Source organism: Thamnophis sirtalis, unplaced genomic scaffold, assembly GCF_051295495.1.
Source record: "Thamnophis sirtalis isolate CommonGarterSnake01/CBP01778 unplaced genomic scaffold, rThaSir2_p1.2 scaffold_2, whole genome shotgun sequence".
Taxonomy (NCBI): domain Eukaryota; kingdom Metazoa; phylum Chordata; class Lepidosauria; order Squamata; family Natricidae; genus Thamnophis; species Thamnophis sirtalis.
Window position 1 is genome coordinate 86,180,789 of NW_028261382.1, and position 17,582 is coordinate 86,198,370.

A 17,582-nucleotide genomic window follows, 5' to 3' on the forward strand; every position below is an offset into this window, starting at 1 on the left:
TACAACTGTGGAAAACACAAGGAAGGCCTGCCCTGGCCTCTCTCCCCTCTTTTTCCTGTGCCAGCCGTTTCTAACTGTGGAGTCCCTGTCTTGATCTAAAATGCATAAAGTATCTTTCTGCTTGCTTGAAGGCATCTAGGGCCTTCTGTGTGATTCTGTGCAATTCCGAAATTCAGATTTTCTTAAAACAGGACCAGTAAAGTGAAGGACTCATCGTAAGTGCCAAATGCTGCAGGAATAGGCCTATTCCCCAAAGTGACTTGTAGGGACAAGCCAGAGCTATGGGTTCCATAATTCTGGACTCTCCAAATTAGCTCCTGTGTCTCAGATGACATAGTCCAGAACATTGGCAAGTTGCAGAAGATCTGAATATAAATCTGGTTTGCTTCCATATCTGGATGGAGTGCTTTCTTGCGCCTTGCCTCACTTGGCATATAAGGATTGGTTACGGAAGGTAGAATAAATGTGGCAGGGGAACAGTTGATGTCTCAGTGCCCCGGCAGGTTAAAGAGAGAAACAAATAACTCATAAACAGGACTCCCTAATGGTTTTCGTCCCAACTTGTTTCCTCAGTTCTCTTTGCCATGAAGGAAGACAACGAAAAAGTCCCTACGCTGCTGACTGACTACATTTTAAAAGGTAAGAGTAGGAAAAGAAGAATTCAGCCTTCTGCAGAATTAGATGATGGGTCCACTCATGTTATCTCTTTGATTCAGCAGAAATTATTCTGCAACGCAGAAGTCTTTCTTAGATTTTTTTTTTAAAAAAAGATATATGAAGCTTTCACTGGTGTGTCATCTGGCACTGAATGTGCAGCCTTTCCTCCAGAGGCCAAAAGAAAAGATGACACAATTTATGTCTTTCTCAGTCTTCTGTCCTCCAGTTTTCCAGGTCCTCCTATTAGGGAGTTTAGCAATAACTAGTTGGCTGAGTTTCTTCTTCTCCTTCGTGTGTAACTTTGTTGAGATTTCCCTCCAGCTTTGCCATCCCGTTCATGAAGCAAACAAGTTTGAGCTGATGAACTGTTCCTGCAGATCACTGATTTTTTTTTATTACACTGCCCTATATATAGTCAATAAAATGAATGCACATCTTTTTAAAAATATGTACATTTTGTTGAACAAGTTTAAACATGTAAGCCATGTTTCAAAGACAGAAATTGCTTTTTTTGATGGACTTGGGCCTTCCTGGTTCATTAGTAATGCTTATAGTAGCTCCAGTAGAAGAAAATATCTGCAAGATGGAGCTGTGGAGTCCTCTCTGAGGTGCTCTCTGAGCTTGGCTGTTTTCCTGCAGAGATTTCATGACCCACATAGGGAACATCATAAGGGAGAGGCGTTTACATACAAGTGGCTTTCCCTCTCAGTGTTGGTGGGAATATTGTTTTTATTTCTTGGTTGCTCCCTGATTGGGCTGTTGAGAGCAAACCCACTCTCTTCTAGCACTGACAATGTTACTTAGTTGGGTAATGAAACATCTGCAAGAAAACAACCACAAGAGCACCAAGGACCCTACAATCCTCCTCCTTCTCCTCCTTCCTCTCCACAAACCTCATTTTCTTCCAGCACTGATGATATTACCTAGTTGGATAATGAAACATATGCTAGAAAACAACTAAGAGAGCATCCAGGAACCGACAGTCATTGTCCTCCTCCTCCTCCTCCTCCTCCTCCTCCTCCTCCTCCTCCTCCTCCTCTTCCATTCTCTTCTAGCACTGATGATATTACCCAGTTGGATAATGAAACATATGCTAGAAAACAACTAAGAGAGCATCCAGGAACCGACAGTCATCGTCCTCCTCCTCCTCCTCCTCCTCCTCCTCCTCCTCCTCCTCCTCCTCCTCCTCCTCCTCCTCCTCCTCCTCCTCCTCTTCCTCCTCCTCCTCTTCCATTCTCTTCTAGCACTGATGATATTACCCAGTTGGATAATGAAACATATGCTAGAAAACAACTAAGAGAGCATCCAGGAACCGACAGTCATCGTCCTCCTCCTCCTCCTCCTCCTCCTCCTCCTCCTCCTCCTCCTCCTCCTCCTCCTCCTCTTCCTCCTCCTCCTCTTCCATTCTCTTCTAGCACTGATGATATTACCCAGTTGGATAATGAAACATATGCTAGAAAACAACTAAGAGAGCATCCAGGAACCGACAGTCATTGTCCTCCTCCTCCTCCTCCTCCTCCTCCTCCTCCTCCTCCTCCTCCTCCTCCTCCTCCTCCTCTTCCTCCTCCTCCTCTTCCATTCTCTTCTAGCACTGATGATATTACCCAGTTGGATAATGAAACATATGCTAGAAAACAATTAAGAGAGCATCCAGGAACCGACAGTCATTGTCCTCCTCCTCCTCCTCCTCCTCCTCCTCCTCCTCCTCCTCCTCCTCCTCCTCCTCCTCTTCCTCCTCCTCCTCTTCCATTCTCTTCTAGCACTGATGATATTACCCAGTTGGATAATGAAACATATGCTAGAAAACAACCAAGAGAGCATCCAGGAACCGACAGTCATTGTCCTCCTCCTCCTCCTCCTCCTCCTCCTCCTCCTCCTCCTCCTCCTCCTCCTCCTCCTCCTCCTCCTCCTCCTCCTTCTCCTCCTCCTCCTCCTCCTCCTCCTCCTCCTCCTCTTCTAGCACTGATGATATTACCCAGTTGGATAATGAAACATATGCTAGAAAACAACTAAGAGAGCATCCAGGAACCGACAGTCATTGTCCTCCTCCTCCTCCTCCTCCTCCTCCTCCTCCTCCTCCTCCTCCTCCTCCTCCTCCTCCTCCTCCTCCTCCTCCTCCTCCTCCTCTTCCATTCTCTTCCAGCACTGATGATATTACCCAGTTGGATAATGAAACATATGCTAGAAAACAATTAAGAGAGCATCCAGGAACCGACAGTCATTGTCCTCCTCCTCCTCCTCCTCCTCCTCCTCCTCCTCCTCCTCCTCCTCCTCCTCCTCCTCCTCCTCCTCCTCCTCCTCCTCCTCTTCCTCCTCCTCCTCTTCCATTCTCTTCTAGCACTGATGATATTACCCAGTTGGATAATGAAACATATGCTAGAAAACAACCAAGAGAGCATCCAGGAACCGACAGTCATTGTCCTCCTCCTCCTCCTCCTCCTCCTCCTCCTCCTCCTCCTCCTCCTCCTCCTCCTCCTCCTCCTCCTCCTCCTCTTCCTCCTCCTCCTCTTCCATTCTCTTCTAGCACTGATGATATTACCCAGTTGGATAATGAAACATATGCTAGAAAACAACTAAGAGAGCATCCAGGAACCGACAGTCATTGTCCTCCTCCTCCTCCTCCTCCTCCTCCTCCTCCTCCTCCTCCTCCTCCTCCTCCTCCTCCTCCTCCTCCTCCTCCTCCTCTTCCTCCTCCTCCTCTTCCATTCTCTTCTAGCACTGATGATATTACCCAGTTGGATAATGAAACATATGCTAGAAAACAACCAAGAGAGCATCCAGGAACCGACAGTCATTGTCCTCCTCCTCCTCCTCCTCCTCCTCCTCCTCCTCCTCCTCCTCCTCCTCCTCCTCCTCTTCCTCCTCCTCCTCTTCCATTCTCTTCTAGCACTGATGATATTACCCAGTTGGATAATGAAACATATGCTAGAAAACAACTAAGAGAGCATCCAGGAACCGACAGTCATTGTCCTCCTCCTCCTCCTCCTCCTCCTCCTCCTCCTCCTCCTCCTCCTCCTCCTCCTCCTCCTCCTCCTCCTCCTCCTCTTCCATTCTCTTCCAGCACTGATGATATTACCCAGTTGGATAATGAAACATATGCTAGAAAACAACTAAGAGAGCATCAAGGAACCCACAGTTCTCCTCCTCCTCCTCCTCCTCTTCCTCCTCCTCCTCCTCCTCCTCCTCCTCCTCCTCCTCCTCCTCTTCCTCCTCCTCTTCCATTCTCTTCTAGCACTGATGACATTACCTAGTTGGATAATGAAACATATGCTAGAAAACAATTAAGAGAGCATCAAGGAACCGACAGTCATTGTCCTCCTCCTCCTCCTCCTCCTCCTCCTCCTCCTCCTCCTCCTCCTCCTCCTCCTCCTCCTCCTCCATTCTCTTCTAGCACTGATGATATTACCTAGTTGGATAATGAAACGCCTGCAGGAAAGCAACCAAGCTCAGAGAAGGCCAAAGGTTCCACAGCTTAAAGTAGCTATTCATAGAAACAGGAACAAGAGTTTCACCCAAGTTTAGGCTTGAATGAAGAGTATTAAAATTAAACTAGATTAAAAACACACACACACACACACAAACACACAAATATAATTGGGACATTGTGAGAGCTCAACAGCAATAAAAAGAGTCCAGCTGTCTGCTATCAGGTGTGTTCTGGATGAACCCAATTTCCTTGTACTGATTTGAAGGAAAGTTGGTAGAAGATGTACTGCCCTCAGCAGTGATTGTCTTCAGCGATAGTAACTAAAGAAGTGAACCGTTTTAATGACTTTCATTAAGTTTATGCTCTTAGCAGTAAAACCAGAATCCATTGGACTGAATTTCCTTTCTTTCCCTCTTCTTCTTCTTCTTTCCCTTCTTCCAGTTCTCTGTCCTACCTAAGCTCCACGTTCTGAGCATCATGAAGACAACAGGAGATCAGGCCAGGGTGTCATTCCATCACAGGACTGCATGACATAATGTACGCGTCTGAATTGTGTATTTAAGATGTATAGCATTAACTGGGGTTAAATACGAGTGAAATTCTATCCTTCACTGTTGGTTCTAGTCATAGTCAACATTGAATGCATGAGTGAAGGCAAGGGATGTGCGTTCCCCCCGCTCTCCTCTCTCCCCCCCCTTCTCTCTTTTGTCCACCTCTGTCTTGGAGGGAGGGCATTGCTTTATTCCGTGTACTCTCCCTCCGCCTTTCCCCAAGCAGTTATGAGACTAATTTGAATACTGAAATAAAACTTTCATTTAATTAAAAAGTTGCGGTATTCCTTGGATATTTTATTGCTGGGAGGAAAAGTTTCCTCACTGCTACAAACAAATTAATGCCGATTTGGGTAAAAAGATGATTCCGTTTAGCACACACTGTGCAGAAAATAGATTCACAGATATCAGTGAGAACAGAAACCAGTTCTATATTTAATTTGTGGAACTCTTAAAAAGTTGGAGCGTAGGAATCGAAGAAGCTGTTTCACTTCCAGGCTGTGCTGGGAGAAAAAAAGATGCTTGTTTTTCTGCACTTTGTGTGAAATCTGAGTGAAGAACATTTCGCTCCTATTTGGTACCATGGTCTGTTTGGTTGGAAAAGGAGCAACTACTCATTTCCCCATGAGTGTGTGCGTGTGTGTGAGTGAGAGGGGGGGGGAGAGGGAGAGGGAGAGAGAGAGAGAGCGAGAGCGAGAGAGAGAGAGAGAGAGAGAGAGAGAGAGAGAGAGAGAGAGATTGATTATAGGAAGTGACATCCTTTTGGAGATTAATTCTGCCACTGAAGATAAGTTCAGAGTAGACATTAAGATTGTGTGCCCATCACTCACAACAGCGATACAGTGATATGCTTGTGCCACCTCCTTTGTTTCAATTAACGCCCCCTTTTAACATTGTATGTTGATGAAGCTGCAACTTTGATTTTATTCCAATTTACTCTGTAAATCTCTGTCCACTTGTATCTTCTTTGGAGGAAAGCTGCGTTGCATTATTTAGCTTTCCGGGATGAGAAAAATGATGGGTTTGTCATTTGTATTTTATCGTCTTCTTGATTCCAACCTTGCCTCCCTGCTGCTCCAGTATTATCGAACGAAGCTGCGTGCCTGTTGTTGCACAAGATCCTATCCGTTTATCTGATGCATCTTTAAAAAAAAAAAGAAATTCTGAAGAGGCCAGTCGAAGAGCTTCTATGCATATTCATGCTGGCTTCCAAACAGCGGATATGCAAATTAGCAGGCTAATTTTTAATGAGTCCTAGCTGAGGTTCCCAAAGGAAGCTTTTTGCTCCCTCCCTGCCAGCCCCCCCAGGAAGAGATTTGATAAAATTTATGGCATCGTAAAACAAAGCTGTAATGAAGTACTGCAAGCATCACGCTATGGGTGACCTTTATTATGGCTCTCTGAAGTGCACCTGGTTGGGCCTTTCCATTATGAGAAGTGACATCCTTCTTAGAGATTAATTCGGCTGCTGAAAATAAGGCCAGGCGAGACACAAGATTGTGTTCCCATCACATTTTGGACCACAATAGTGACATGATTTTACCACCTTCCTTGCTTCAGTTATTGCCCCCTTTAACACTGTACAGGTGGTCCTCGACTTACAGCAGTTCATTTAGTGACTGATCAAAGTGAGAACGGCATTGACTTATGACCGTTTTCCACTTACGACGTTTGCAGCATCCCCGTGATCACGTGATCCAAATTCAGACGGCTGGCAACTGCTTCATACTTACAACGGTTGCAGCACCCCGGGGTCCTGTGGTCACCACCTGACGGGCACAGTCAATGGGGGAAACCTGATTCACTTAACAACCAGGTTACGAACTTATCAATGGCAGTGATTCACTTAACAACCGTAGGAAGAAATGTCGTAAAAAGGGGCAAAACTCACATAACAAATTCTCACTTAACAACAGAAATTTTGGGGTCAATTTTGACCGTAAGCCGATGACTACCTAGATACTGTTGAAGCTGCATCTTTGATTTTCAGTCCTTTCTTGATTTACTCTGTAAATGACTATCCGCTTGTGTCTTTTGGGGGCTGATTTGTCCAGATAAGATTATAGCTTTAGCCCTGATCTTGGTCCGAATTTAACCTTGAAGCTGGCATACGCCTGTTCTTAAGGCTCTGCCCAAGGCTCTCCTCCAAACTTTTCTGTACTCCACAATGTAATGATAGGGCTACTTGTGGATGAAGTCTCTCAATCATCCAGGCAAAGGTTGAATCATTGCAACTGGACTAATCTTTTTGCTCCTCTAGGAAGTTTCGCTGCTCATCCAAGCAGCTTCATCAGTCCAGCTGGGCAAAGAGTCTATGAAATGTACATAGAGCAAAGTATATTGATACAGTCTATATCAAGAAAAGGAGTGTACAGCAGGATAGGTTCAAAGCAGTGGTGGGTTTCAAAAATTGTTCGAACCTACTCTGTGGGTGTGCCCTCCTTTGTGGGAGTGGCTTGCCGCCCATGTGACCGGATGGGAGTGGCTTGCCGCCCATGTGACCGGATATGAAGATGCCGACGACACTTGTCAGAACCACCTTAAATTACCTCACACACAGCACTGGCATGCATAAGAATATGATGTAAACTTGTTTTTTAAAAGGCATCTTTGGTTTGCGTTAAAACAACTTCAACACACGCAATGTTCTGACTGCACCACAAACGCAGTAGTCATCCTCACCTTTCAAAGAGGCACTGAGTTTTATAAATATGAGCGTGATAGTGTAGAATAATCATATCCAAGGACCAGTGGTGGGTTTCAAAATTTTTTGGGAACCTCTTCTGTAGGTGTGGCCTGCTTTCCGGGTCCACTGGTGGAATCTCTTCTAACCGGTTCGGTAGATTTGATGAACCGGTTCTACCAAATAGGTGCGAACTGGTAGGAACCCACCTCTGGTTCAAAGTATTTACACCAACAGTTATCTATGTAACTACGCTTTGTCTATGGAGCTCTTAAGCTCACAATTAACCCAGTGAGAAGCAAGTTCATATCTAAGACTACGATGACCTACAGGCTGCATTTAGATGTCCTGGTTACTCTGGGCTTAACCTGATGAGAAGCAGCTTGAGCAAAGAATGGGCATACACACCCACACTTTTCTGTTTGCTTTTCTAATATGGCTGCAGTGCAAGAAGAAAACGAGCTTTTATTTCCAGGTCAGATTAAGGGACTTGGAAGGGACCTTGTAGATCATCTAGTCCAACCCCCCATGAAGCAGGAGACTCTATACCATTATTGACAAATGGCGGTCCAATCTCTTCTTGAAAGCCTCCAGTGATGAAGCTCCCACAACTTCCAAAGGTTTAACTGCAAGAATCAACTCATTGTGGTTATGATCATTTGTGGTTGGCAGATGTCTTCTTTCCAACCACGGTTAAGATTAACCCAGTTATGAGGGTTTTGTCGTTCAAAAAATAAATAAGACAATCACAACAAGGAGAGCAGGAAAGCAAATGCCAGGTTTGCATAGATTCATTTCTATAAAGTGAACGTAACTGAAGTGACACAGTGGCTCAGTAGCTAAGACACTGAGCTTGTCGATCAGAAAGGTCGGAAGTTTGGCGGTTCGAATCCCTAGTGCCACGTAATGGAGTGAGCTCCCGTTACTTGTCCCAGCTTCTGCCAACCTAGCCGTTCGAAAGCATCTAAAAATGCAAGTAGAAAAATAGGGACCACCTTGGTGGGAAGGTAACAGCGTTCTGTGTGCCTTTGCCATCTAGTTATACTGGCCGCATGACCATGGAGACATCTTTGGACAGCACTGGCTCTTCGGCTTTGAAACGGAGATGAGCACCGCCCCCTAGAGTCCGAAACGACTAGCACATATGTGTGAGGGGAACTTTACCTTTTAAACTGAAGATGGCTAATGCCTTCAGAGACCTTTAAGGATAGAGAACCTCTTTAGATACAACCATCTGGGTGAGATACAGCTGAATTACAACACCAGGAAGAGAATTTGCTGCAGTGGATTTCGGTTCTCCTTATTTGTTATTCCTAAACCTTTTTAATAAGAACATGGAAAAAAAATGCAAGGAAATACAGCTGGAAAACCTCATCTGGTAGCACTTTATCATAAATGGACATGAATTAATACTAAATTACAATGAATTTTCTATGAAATTACATATTACATTCATGCCATATCAGGATCCAAAATGGAAGGAGGGGCTTGGCTTATGCCCACTGATACTCCAATACATTCTCAAGGAATTATTGTCGATTCAACCCTTAATGTAAAGTGATTGATTTAAACCTCTCAACTTTTTAAAGCAGAGGGTGTCCAGCCTTGGTAACTTTAAGACCTGTGGATTTCGACACCCCAAATTCCCCATCCATCCCTTCTGGCTGGGGAATTCTGGGAGCTGAAGTTCACAAGTCTGAAAGTTGCTAGGGATGAACACCTCTGCTTTAAAAAGTCAAAAGAAGGAGTAGATGGTACATGTGTTTTGTGAGCAAAGAGAAAGGAATTCTTAGAACTGACACTTGGATATGTTGTTGAATAGTAAAACAGGCAAAACTTTCATCTTGGAAGTTCAAGATTTGTGTGGGGGTTGCAGTGTAGGAAAGTGTACGAAACATTGGATAAGTTTTGGCTAGCAAGGAAGACAAGCCCTCGAAGGGAAAACTTTCTGCCCTACTTATTACAGCATCAGAAAAAAGGAATCAGATTGTTTGAAAACACACAGATTATAAATAAAATTATTGGTGCCTTAGTTCTCTGTTGAAAACATTGTCAGCATTCCCCTCCACCCCTCTGGGAGGGAAAATTACATTCATGTCAGGAAAATGGAGTTACAGTATGTATTTCCTAAGTCAGAGTCCCACAAATCGCAGCTCGTAGGTTAGTAGAGACCTCCCTCCCTTTCATTTTTGCACATTGGAGACATTTTCCTGAGCACAATGCACAAAATGAAATGAACAAACTGTCTCCGAGGGGATGTTTGAAGGAAGAGAGATGGAGCGAGAGGTTTCAGTCAGCCTAAGTCAGTGTTTCTCAACCTTGGCAACTTGAAGATGTCCGGACTTCAACTCCCAGAATTCCCCAGCTAGCGAATGCCAAGTTGCCAAGGTTGAGAAACACTGGCCTAAGTGCTTCACCCTAAATTGCTGATTTGGCAAATACTGAACATTCATCACACACGTTGCCGTTATTCCTTATTAAGACATTGGCCCCTGTTTCTCTCTCGCCTTTCCTTATCTCATGATAAAAAAATCTGCCAGAAGCCACAAGGGTGCCCAGCCTGCTCTCAACATGCCAAGCCTTCACGGCTGCAGAATGAAGGTCAAACCTCAATCATTTTGAGCGGGTTTCATGTCTAATCTACCAGAGGAAACCAGACCCTTGATGTATCTTCCAACTGTAACAGAGACATAGCAATAGTGATAGCACTTAGACATATACAGTGCTCCACAGTGCTTTATAGCCTTCTCTAAGCGGTTTATAGAATCAGCATATTGCCCCCAACAATCTGGGTTCTCATTTTACCCACCTCAGAAGGATGGAAGGATGAGTCAACCTTGAACTGGTCAGAATCGAACTGCTGGCAGTCGGCAAAGTTATCCTGCAATACTGCATTCTAACCACTGTGCCATAATACCTCCTTTTTTTTTTGCCTATTAGAAGCATCATTTCTCTAGCAGGCAATTCTCCATGCCTTCCTGAAAGACAAGACAGCAGCCATGTGGAGTTTTTTTTTTTTTTTGGTGTGTGGCAGAAGCAATAAGGACTAGCTCCATGCACAGATTCCTTTGTGGGTTATATTTGGAACTGCACCTGTGGTTGGAGGTGATGAGGACAGGAAGATCGTTTGTCTTTCACTCAACTGATTGAGCCTTTTGTAATGATATTTCTAGGATTGTCCATCTACATGAACACATCTGTTTCTTGAACTTGTGGCTTTTTAAAGGGAGGAAACTGCATTAGACACACACACAAAAGCATTCTTAAGGCCAGTGTTTATGTAGAGCTGGTGGAAATTGCTCAAAAACATTCCCACAAAAAGAAGGGTTCAGGGTCAACTATTCCCAATACCGATGGATACTATAGTCATCTTTTTTTAAAAAAAAAAAATGTCTGCAGCCAGATGGAAAACATCTCCTGATTCTCCCCTGGGTTCCTGTTAAGCTCTTACACTACCTGACTTGTTTTACTTAAAAAAAATACATTAGGAACCGTCACAATGCAAAACGAAGCCACCAGCAACATTTGCATTTCTAAGTAAGCCTGTGTGGGCCCTTTAACATTCTTAGCACACGATGGGCGGCTGTTACTCAGTGTCTTGTTTGGAAGGATGCCTGACTTCCAGAGATAAACATAAATGGGTTATTGTAGACATCAAGATCCACAGCTGACCTTTGACCACCAGCTGTCAGCTGTGACCAGGGGGGCATTTGCCCAGGTTCGCCTGGTCCGCCAGTTGCGGCCCTACCTAGATCGGGGGGCCCTCACAACAGTCACTCGAGCCCTTGTGATCTCTAGACTGGAATACTGCAATGGGCTCTACATGGGGTTGCCCCTGAAGTGCATCCGGCGACTACAGCTAGTCCAAAATGCAGCCGCGCGAGTGATAGTGGGCGCACCTCGGTTCGCCCACGTTACACCTGTCCTCCGCGAGCTGCACTGGCTGCCTGTTGGTCTCCGGGTGCGCTTCAGGATAATGATGACCATCTTTAAAGCACTCCATGGTAGTGGATCTGGGTACTTGAGAGACCGCCTTCTGCCGATTACCTCCCTAAATCGGCCAATCAGATCGCACAGACTGGGCCTCCTCCGAATTCCATCTGCCAGTCAATGTCGACTGGCGACCACACGGAGGAGAGCCTTTTCTGTTGCTGCTCCGACCCTATGGAACGAGCTCCCCATGGAGATCCGCACCCTCACCACGATCCAGACCTTCCGCGCAGCCCTCAAGATCTGGCTCTCCCAGCAGGCCTGGGGATAGGCTTCCAATTACCCGCCCGAGTGTTTGATTGCTGAATGAAAGTTGTGTTTTATTATTTTTTCTTTTGTTCACAAAGTGTTTGTTTTGACCTTGCACTTCCCCCCCCCTGTGGTTGTAAGCCGCCCTGAGTCCCCTCAGGGAAAAGGGCGGCATATAAATCCCAATAAACCTCAAACCTCAAACCTCATCTCTCTTAGGATGGGGGTGGCAGATGGCATTCTGGTAAATCAGTGTTTCACGAAAGGTTATGCCCCCTACTGTCTCAGAGATCTTCTGACACTCTGTCTATGGGGAGCTTGCCCACCAGTAGCTGTTCTCGAGCGTCTTCCTCCTTTAATTTCAGGATCCCAAATCACTCACAGCTTGCAAAATGTTGGGGGACCCCACATCTACTTTTCATGCTCCGTTGTAGGTCATGAGCTGACTGCACTGGGATAATGTCCACACATGGAAATTTAAATCAGCCTCTGTTTGTAGGCTTAACCTATGATTAGCAGCGATTGAACATGATTGCAAAGCCCATTCCTTAAGTGTCCGTAATACGTCTGGTTGAATGTTGATTTTGTAGGTTTTTTAAATGTGAGAGTTTGTGGGCTGGAGAGCAACCTAAAAGGCAGGAGAGGAGTTCCTGAGAAACAAGGATTGTGAAAATGTGATTTCCTGCATCCCATTGGACAGCTCTTCTGCTTATCTCTGTTTGAAAATACGGGGATTCTCTCCGCCACCGATTCCTTCCTGCTCTGCGAATGTTAGAAACCTGAACCTACAAGCAAAGCATAAAGCCATCATTACGACTTCTGTACTGGTGAGCTTCTAAACATTCCTTCTGGTTAGCTAATATCACATGCTACACCAACTTGGGATATTAAAATGCCACAAGGTTCCACTCAGAAAGCAAATGTGACTCTTCTCTAAAAGGGATTTCGATCACAGGGTGTTGCCTATTCGCCACATTGACTGCAAAGCACAGACCCATCACCTGAGTCCATATGGATTCCGTATCTGCAAAACTCACAAGACATCCCACTTGCAAAGGGCGTTCAACGCTCACTTACTCCTTCGTCAAATTTCTCCCCATTTGCAAATGTTTGATATTTCCCCCCCACCTACATTTCTATAAATCATTCCTTTCTAGTTTTTCTTTTTCTTTTGTAAAAACCACTGATCTTTTCTTCTTTTTTTTTGCATCTATAAATCTCTCATAAAAGCAGTGGAAATGAAAACAGCCATGCCTCTGAACTGCATGTCACAAAAAAAAAAGGGCATTGAATTAGAACTTCCATAAAACATTCAGTCATACAGAAAACAGCTTACTCTAAAAACACTTTTGTTGTGGTGGTTATCAAAAACAAAGGCGGGAGAGAGTGGGGAAGAAACTAGTCACAATATGTTCCTTGTAAACGTGTGTCCTTCACTTAAATAACCGGCTTGCACGCTTGACAGATGTCCAGTGTGCTTTCATGTCCATCCCTGCAGTTTAATGCAGGTCAAGTAGGACCTTCAAGAAAGGGTACTGTGGTTGAATCATATTGTTAAAGGGATGTGCTCATCAAACGTTCAGGCGCTCTCTACAATTCAGGCCAATGAGTTTCACAAGCAGGTTCAACAGTTTCCCAGTCAGCGACCGTTCCACCATTGGCTATAATCCTCTATTCAAGCGAGTCACTGTGCTCCAGGCCAAGGTCGCTGACGTTAGTTGTCTGGAGCTCCTCGGGATCCTCTTCCAGCTCCTCCTCCTCCTCCTCCTCTTCCTCCTCCTCCTCCTCTATTTCATCTTCCTCCTCATCTTCCGTCCCATCGAGTGAGTCATCGTGACCCGCCATCATGGCTTGCTGCATAGCGATGGTGGCGTTATCGGAAGAGAGGCTTTGGAGGTTATCCATATTGATGGAGCCTAGAAGGAAAGGCAAAGAGTTGATATGATGACTTTGGGGCCAGGCATCCAAGAATCCTCCAAGGTCCCAAATGCAGGGCGGTTGATTTACGTGGTTTTTTTTTAAGTACAGTAAATGAAATAATACAGAGAGTGAAGCAATATCTATTGCCTCTAAAGCAGGGGTCCTCAAACTTTTTTAACAGGGGGGCAATTCACAGTACCTCAGTTGGGGGGGGGCTGGACCGGCTGGGTGGGTGTGACTAGGTCAGTGTTTTTCAACCTTTTTTGTGCAAAGGCACACTTTTTTTCATGAAAAAAATCACGAGGCACACCACCATTAGAAAATGTTAAAAAAAAATAACTCTGTGCCTATATTGACTATATATAAAGTAATTTTCCCACGGCACACCTTACACTATGTCACGGCACACTAGTGTGCCACGGCACACTGGTTGAAAAACACTGGACTAGGTAGTCATTCAACAGGATTGGTGTGGCCAATTTAGCAGTTAATGCCTGGCTGTCCCAGCAAGCCTGGGGTTGAGTCCCCCCCCCACTACTCGAATTTGCTGGGCTTGCTGTGTTTTTTTAAACTGTTGTATCACTGTCCTGTTTGTCTTACTTTCTGTATTTGTTTTTCCCCTTCCCCTGGTTTTTGTTCAGCCGCCCTGAGTCCCTTCGGGGAATAGGGCGGCTTACAAATCGAATAAATACCAATACCAATACCATTAAACAATACACATAAATTAAACTTAAATTTGTTTTGCTCCTGGGGGTGGAAAGCAGGTTAGTGAAGGGATGTGGCTGCCTTGGGATGGGGGGGGGGTTTGAGGGACTTTTGTGTGTGTGTGTGTGTGTGTTCCTCCCTCCCTCCCTCCCTCCCTCCCTCTCTCTCTGTCTCTCTCTGTAGTCTGGGGAGGCAAAAAAATGGGCCTGTTTTTGGCCTCTGGTGGCCTCCGGTGCATCCTGCTTTCGGCCTCCTCAGCCTCCAGAAGGAGGGCGGTGGGGCGGTGGGTAGGTGGGGTAATATGGGTGGGGCAGCCTTGTGGTCCTGTGTGGGCTGGATTAATGAGTTTGGCAGGCCATATCTGGCCCACAGGTCGTAGTTTGAGGACCCCTGCTCTAAATAGTCATTTTCCACCCTTATGAAGGAGACACTTGATTGCCTACTCTCATGTATTGTAGCTAAGAGGTTGTGTACGTAGCATTGGAAGGAAAAAAAACCCGTCGAACTCTTTTCTGCAAAGGGGGCTGTGACCAGGTCAAACCCACCCACCCATCCAGATCTAAATGTGGTTACGTTCTGCAACCAGAAGCTCAAGTGCTACTTGGTTATTTCATATGATAATTGAAATAATGTGATAATATTCTTAGTAGCTGATCAGAGGGTCCTTACTGAGAAGATTAACAAAATGGTCATCCAGTGGTACTTTAGGTATCTGCAAGAAACACACTGAGTAATTTAATATGTCTGTAAGACAATTCATTTCTCCAGGCTATTACATGGAGAGCTGAACGCTTTACAAAGAACAACTCTCTATTTCAAAGCAATTATCTGTTCGGAAGGATCCCATCCAGGTGCAGGGTAAAGAAGAGTGAATCCAGGGGCATAAATTGTCCATAATAGTTGGCCACCATAGCATAGCATAGCATAGCATAGCATAGCATAGCATAGCATAGCATAGCATAGCATAGCATAGCATAGCATAGCATAGCAGGAAGGGAACTTGGACTTCATTTAGTCCAACCCTCTGCCAGGCAGGAAACCCTGTAGTCTTACCTATGTTTTTCCCTCTATTGAGTTGCACTGAGTCTCATTATTTAAATGATGTTCTGGTCTAGGTTGTGGTCCAGTTCAAAGTTAGGGTTATTCCCAGTGGTGGGTTTCAATTTTTTTTAGAACCTCTTCTGTAGGTGTGGCCTGCTTTGTGAGAGTGGCTTGCTGGCCATGTGACTGGGTGGGAGTGGCTTGCCAGCCATGTGACTGGGTGGGAGTGGCTTGCCAGCCATGTGACTGGGTGGGAGTGGCTTGCCAGCCATGTGACTGGGTGGGTGTGGCCAACTTGTAAAATGTGGTGAAACTCACTTAACAACGCTCTTACTTAGCAACCAAAATGTTGGCTCAGAAACTCTGGCATTTGAAGCACGCAAGTCTTAAAGCTGTCAAGTTACAAGACCCTCACACCCCTAACCCTTTAGAAGAAAAAACCCAGGGGTGTTCAAACTTGACAGCTTTAAGACTTGTGGACTTCAACTCCCAGAATTCCTCCTCTCGCTCTTCATCTTGATGATGTGCGGACGGGCAGGAGGAGGGAGCCGGAACCGGTTCTAAACGGCACTGTAGATTTGTGGAACCTCTTCTATAGAAGAGGTTAGAACTGGCAGGAACCCACCCCTGGTTATTCCAGAGTTCACCAATCTGTCCCTTTCTAGATGGGTGGTTGTGACTCCAAGAATTGCCAACTGGCACAGCCTCAGCCCATTTTAGCAGGCTGAGAATGGACCTCAATGCAAAGAGAGTCACACGTGGCACCGATCCAGTGATTCTTACCATCGGGGTTAGTCCCAGGATTGCCTCCTTGTTGCTGCAGAACCCCAGCGGCAATGGAGTTGGGCCAGAATCTCTGGGTTGGCCGGTGCTGAGATTTGATTTTCTTGGCTTTAGGGGCTGGATCTGGATTGCTTGCATCAAGCATAGGTTGCAGGATACGCCGCCGGGCATTGATAAACCTTCCCAGAAAGAAGATGGCACATCAAAATCAAATGTTAATTGTTGCATTTACTTTTTTGTTTATTGGTTTTTATATGCTGCCCATATCTCGTGGTTTGAAGCAACTCTGAGTGGCATCTCCATTTCTTTATTCTCTTGGGCCAATCAATGCATCAATGCTATGGTTTAAGAAAGACAGTCTGGCAAACTGTTTTAAGAGTTTAAGAGTCTAATTTAAGAGTTAGAAACTGAAAAAAAAACCACTCATATTAAACTGCACTTAAAACTAATTTCAAGATAATTTCATCTGATTCTTCTTCCCGAGGGTTCACGTGGAGAATGTCAGATTCTGTACCCTCCGGTTGATCCTGCTTTTATAACAGCATTTATAACAAATCAAATTATTCCTATTCCTGTTTATGCAGGTTAGCAACCACCACTGGGACTGGCAATCTGGTCGTTAAGCGAAGTCGCTTCTGAAATCAAAGAAGTTTAGAATAGAATAGAATAGCAATAGCCATAGCAGTTAGACTTATATACCGCTTCATAGGGCTTTCAGCCCTCTCTAAGCGGTTTACAGAGTCAGCATATTGCCCCCAACAACAATCTGGGTTCTCATTTTACCCACCTCGGAAGGATGGAAGGCTGAGTCAACCTTGAGCCGGTGAGATTAGAACCGCTGAACTGCAGATAACAGTCAGCTAAAGTGGCCTGCAGTACTGCACCCTAACTACTGCGCCACCTCGGCTATTCTATTCTATAGAATAGAATAACAGAGTTGGAAGGGAATCTAGTCCAATCCCTGGCTTTGTTGAAACTGCAACGGTGCTTATGATCTGACAGCTTTCCTTTGCTTCACAGACTTACAAAAGTCATAAATGCAAGGTCTGTTTGTAAATTATGACTGTCGTTATTGCGACAGTCGCTAAACAAGGCAGTTGCTAGATGAGGACTACCTGCAAGGATATTTGTCCACCTAGCTCAACGTAGATGGCCTCCTGGGTTTTTCTGACGTGAGATTATTTTCTCCAACTATGCGCAGGACTTTTATGTTCTGATTATTGTCTAAAGCTCTTGAAGGAAAGGCAGGATATAAATATACTGTATAAATTGACAAAAAAAACCTATATTCAATGCTGCTCGTTGCTGATTATATGTAACCAGGAGAGGGTGCTATTGAATCGATGTAGATCTGGAATGTGAGGAATTTGCCTTCCACAAAGAACTGATTTTCCTCCTCCGAAGAAAACAAATCTCTCTTGCAAATGTTCCACAAATACCAGCGTGAGCCAACAGATGCCACAAATATCAGCCAATACAAAGAAAACATTTACAATTATGTAAAAAAAAAAAGAAACTATCCCACAAGCCTCTGCATGTTTAACCACACGTAAATCCCACGATTAATGCGATGATT

General features: G+C 44.9%; 2 protein-coding genes across 9 annotated transcripts in view; one reads left to right on the top strand and one right to left on the bottom strand.

Annotated features, from left to right (window-relative positions):
• The window catches only part of FEZ1 (fasciculation and elongation protein zeta 1), a 48,113-nt gene extending 43,203 nt beyond the window's left edge, over positions 1–4,910 (top strand). For all 5 annotated transcript variants that reach the window (XM_087706291.1, XM_087706294.1, XM_087706295.1 and 2 more), the window contains 2 exons: positions 574–639; positions 4,526–4,910. In XM_087706291.1, the coding sequence (XP_087562417.1) occupies positions 574–639; positions 4,526–4,542 (83 nt within the window). In that variant the 3' untranslated portion in view covers positions 4,543–4,910. The remainder of the gene's footprint in view (positions 1–573; positions 640–4,525) is intronic.
• A 6,856-nt stretch (positions 4,911–11,766) lies between these two features.
• Positions 11,767–17,582, bottom strand: part of PKNOX2 (PBX/knotted 1 homeobox 2) — a 334,489-nt gene continuing 328,673 nt past the window's right edge. For all 4 annotated transcript variants that reach the window (XM_087706303.1, XM_087706305.1, XM_087706302.1 and 1 more), the window contains 2 exons: positions 16,007–16,185; positions 11,767–13,473 (listed from right to left, as the gene is read on the bottom strand). In XM_087706303.1, the coding sequence (XP_087562429.1) occupies positions 13,229–13,473; positions 16,007–16,185 (424 nt within the window). In that variant the 3' untranslated portion in view covers positions 11,767–13,228. The remainder of the gene's footprint in view (positions 13,474–16,006; positions 16,186–17,582) is intronic.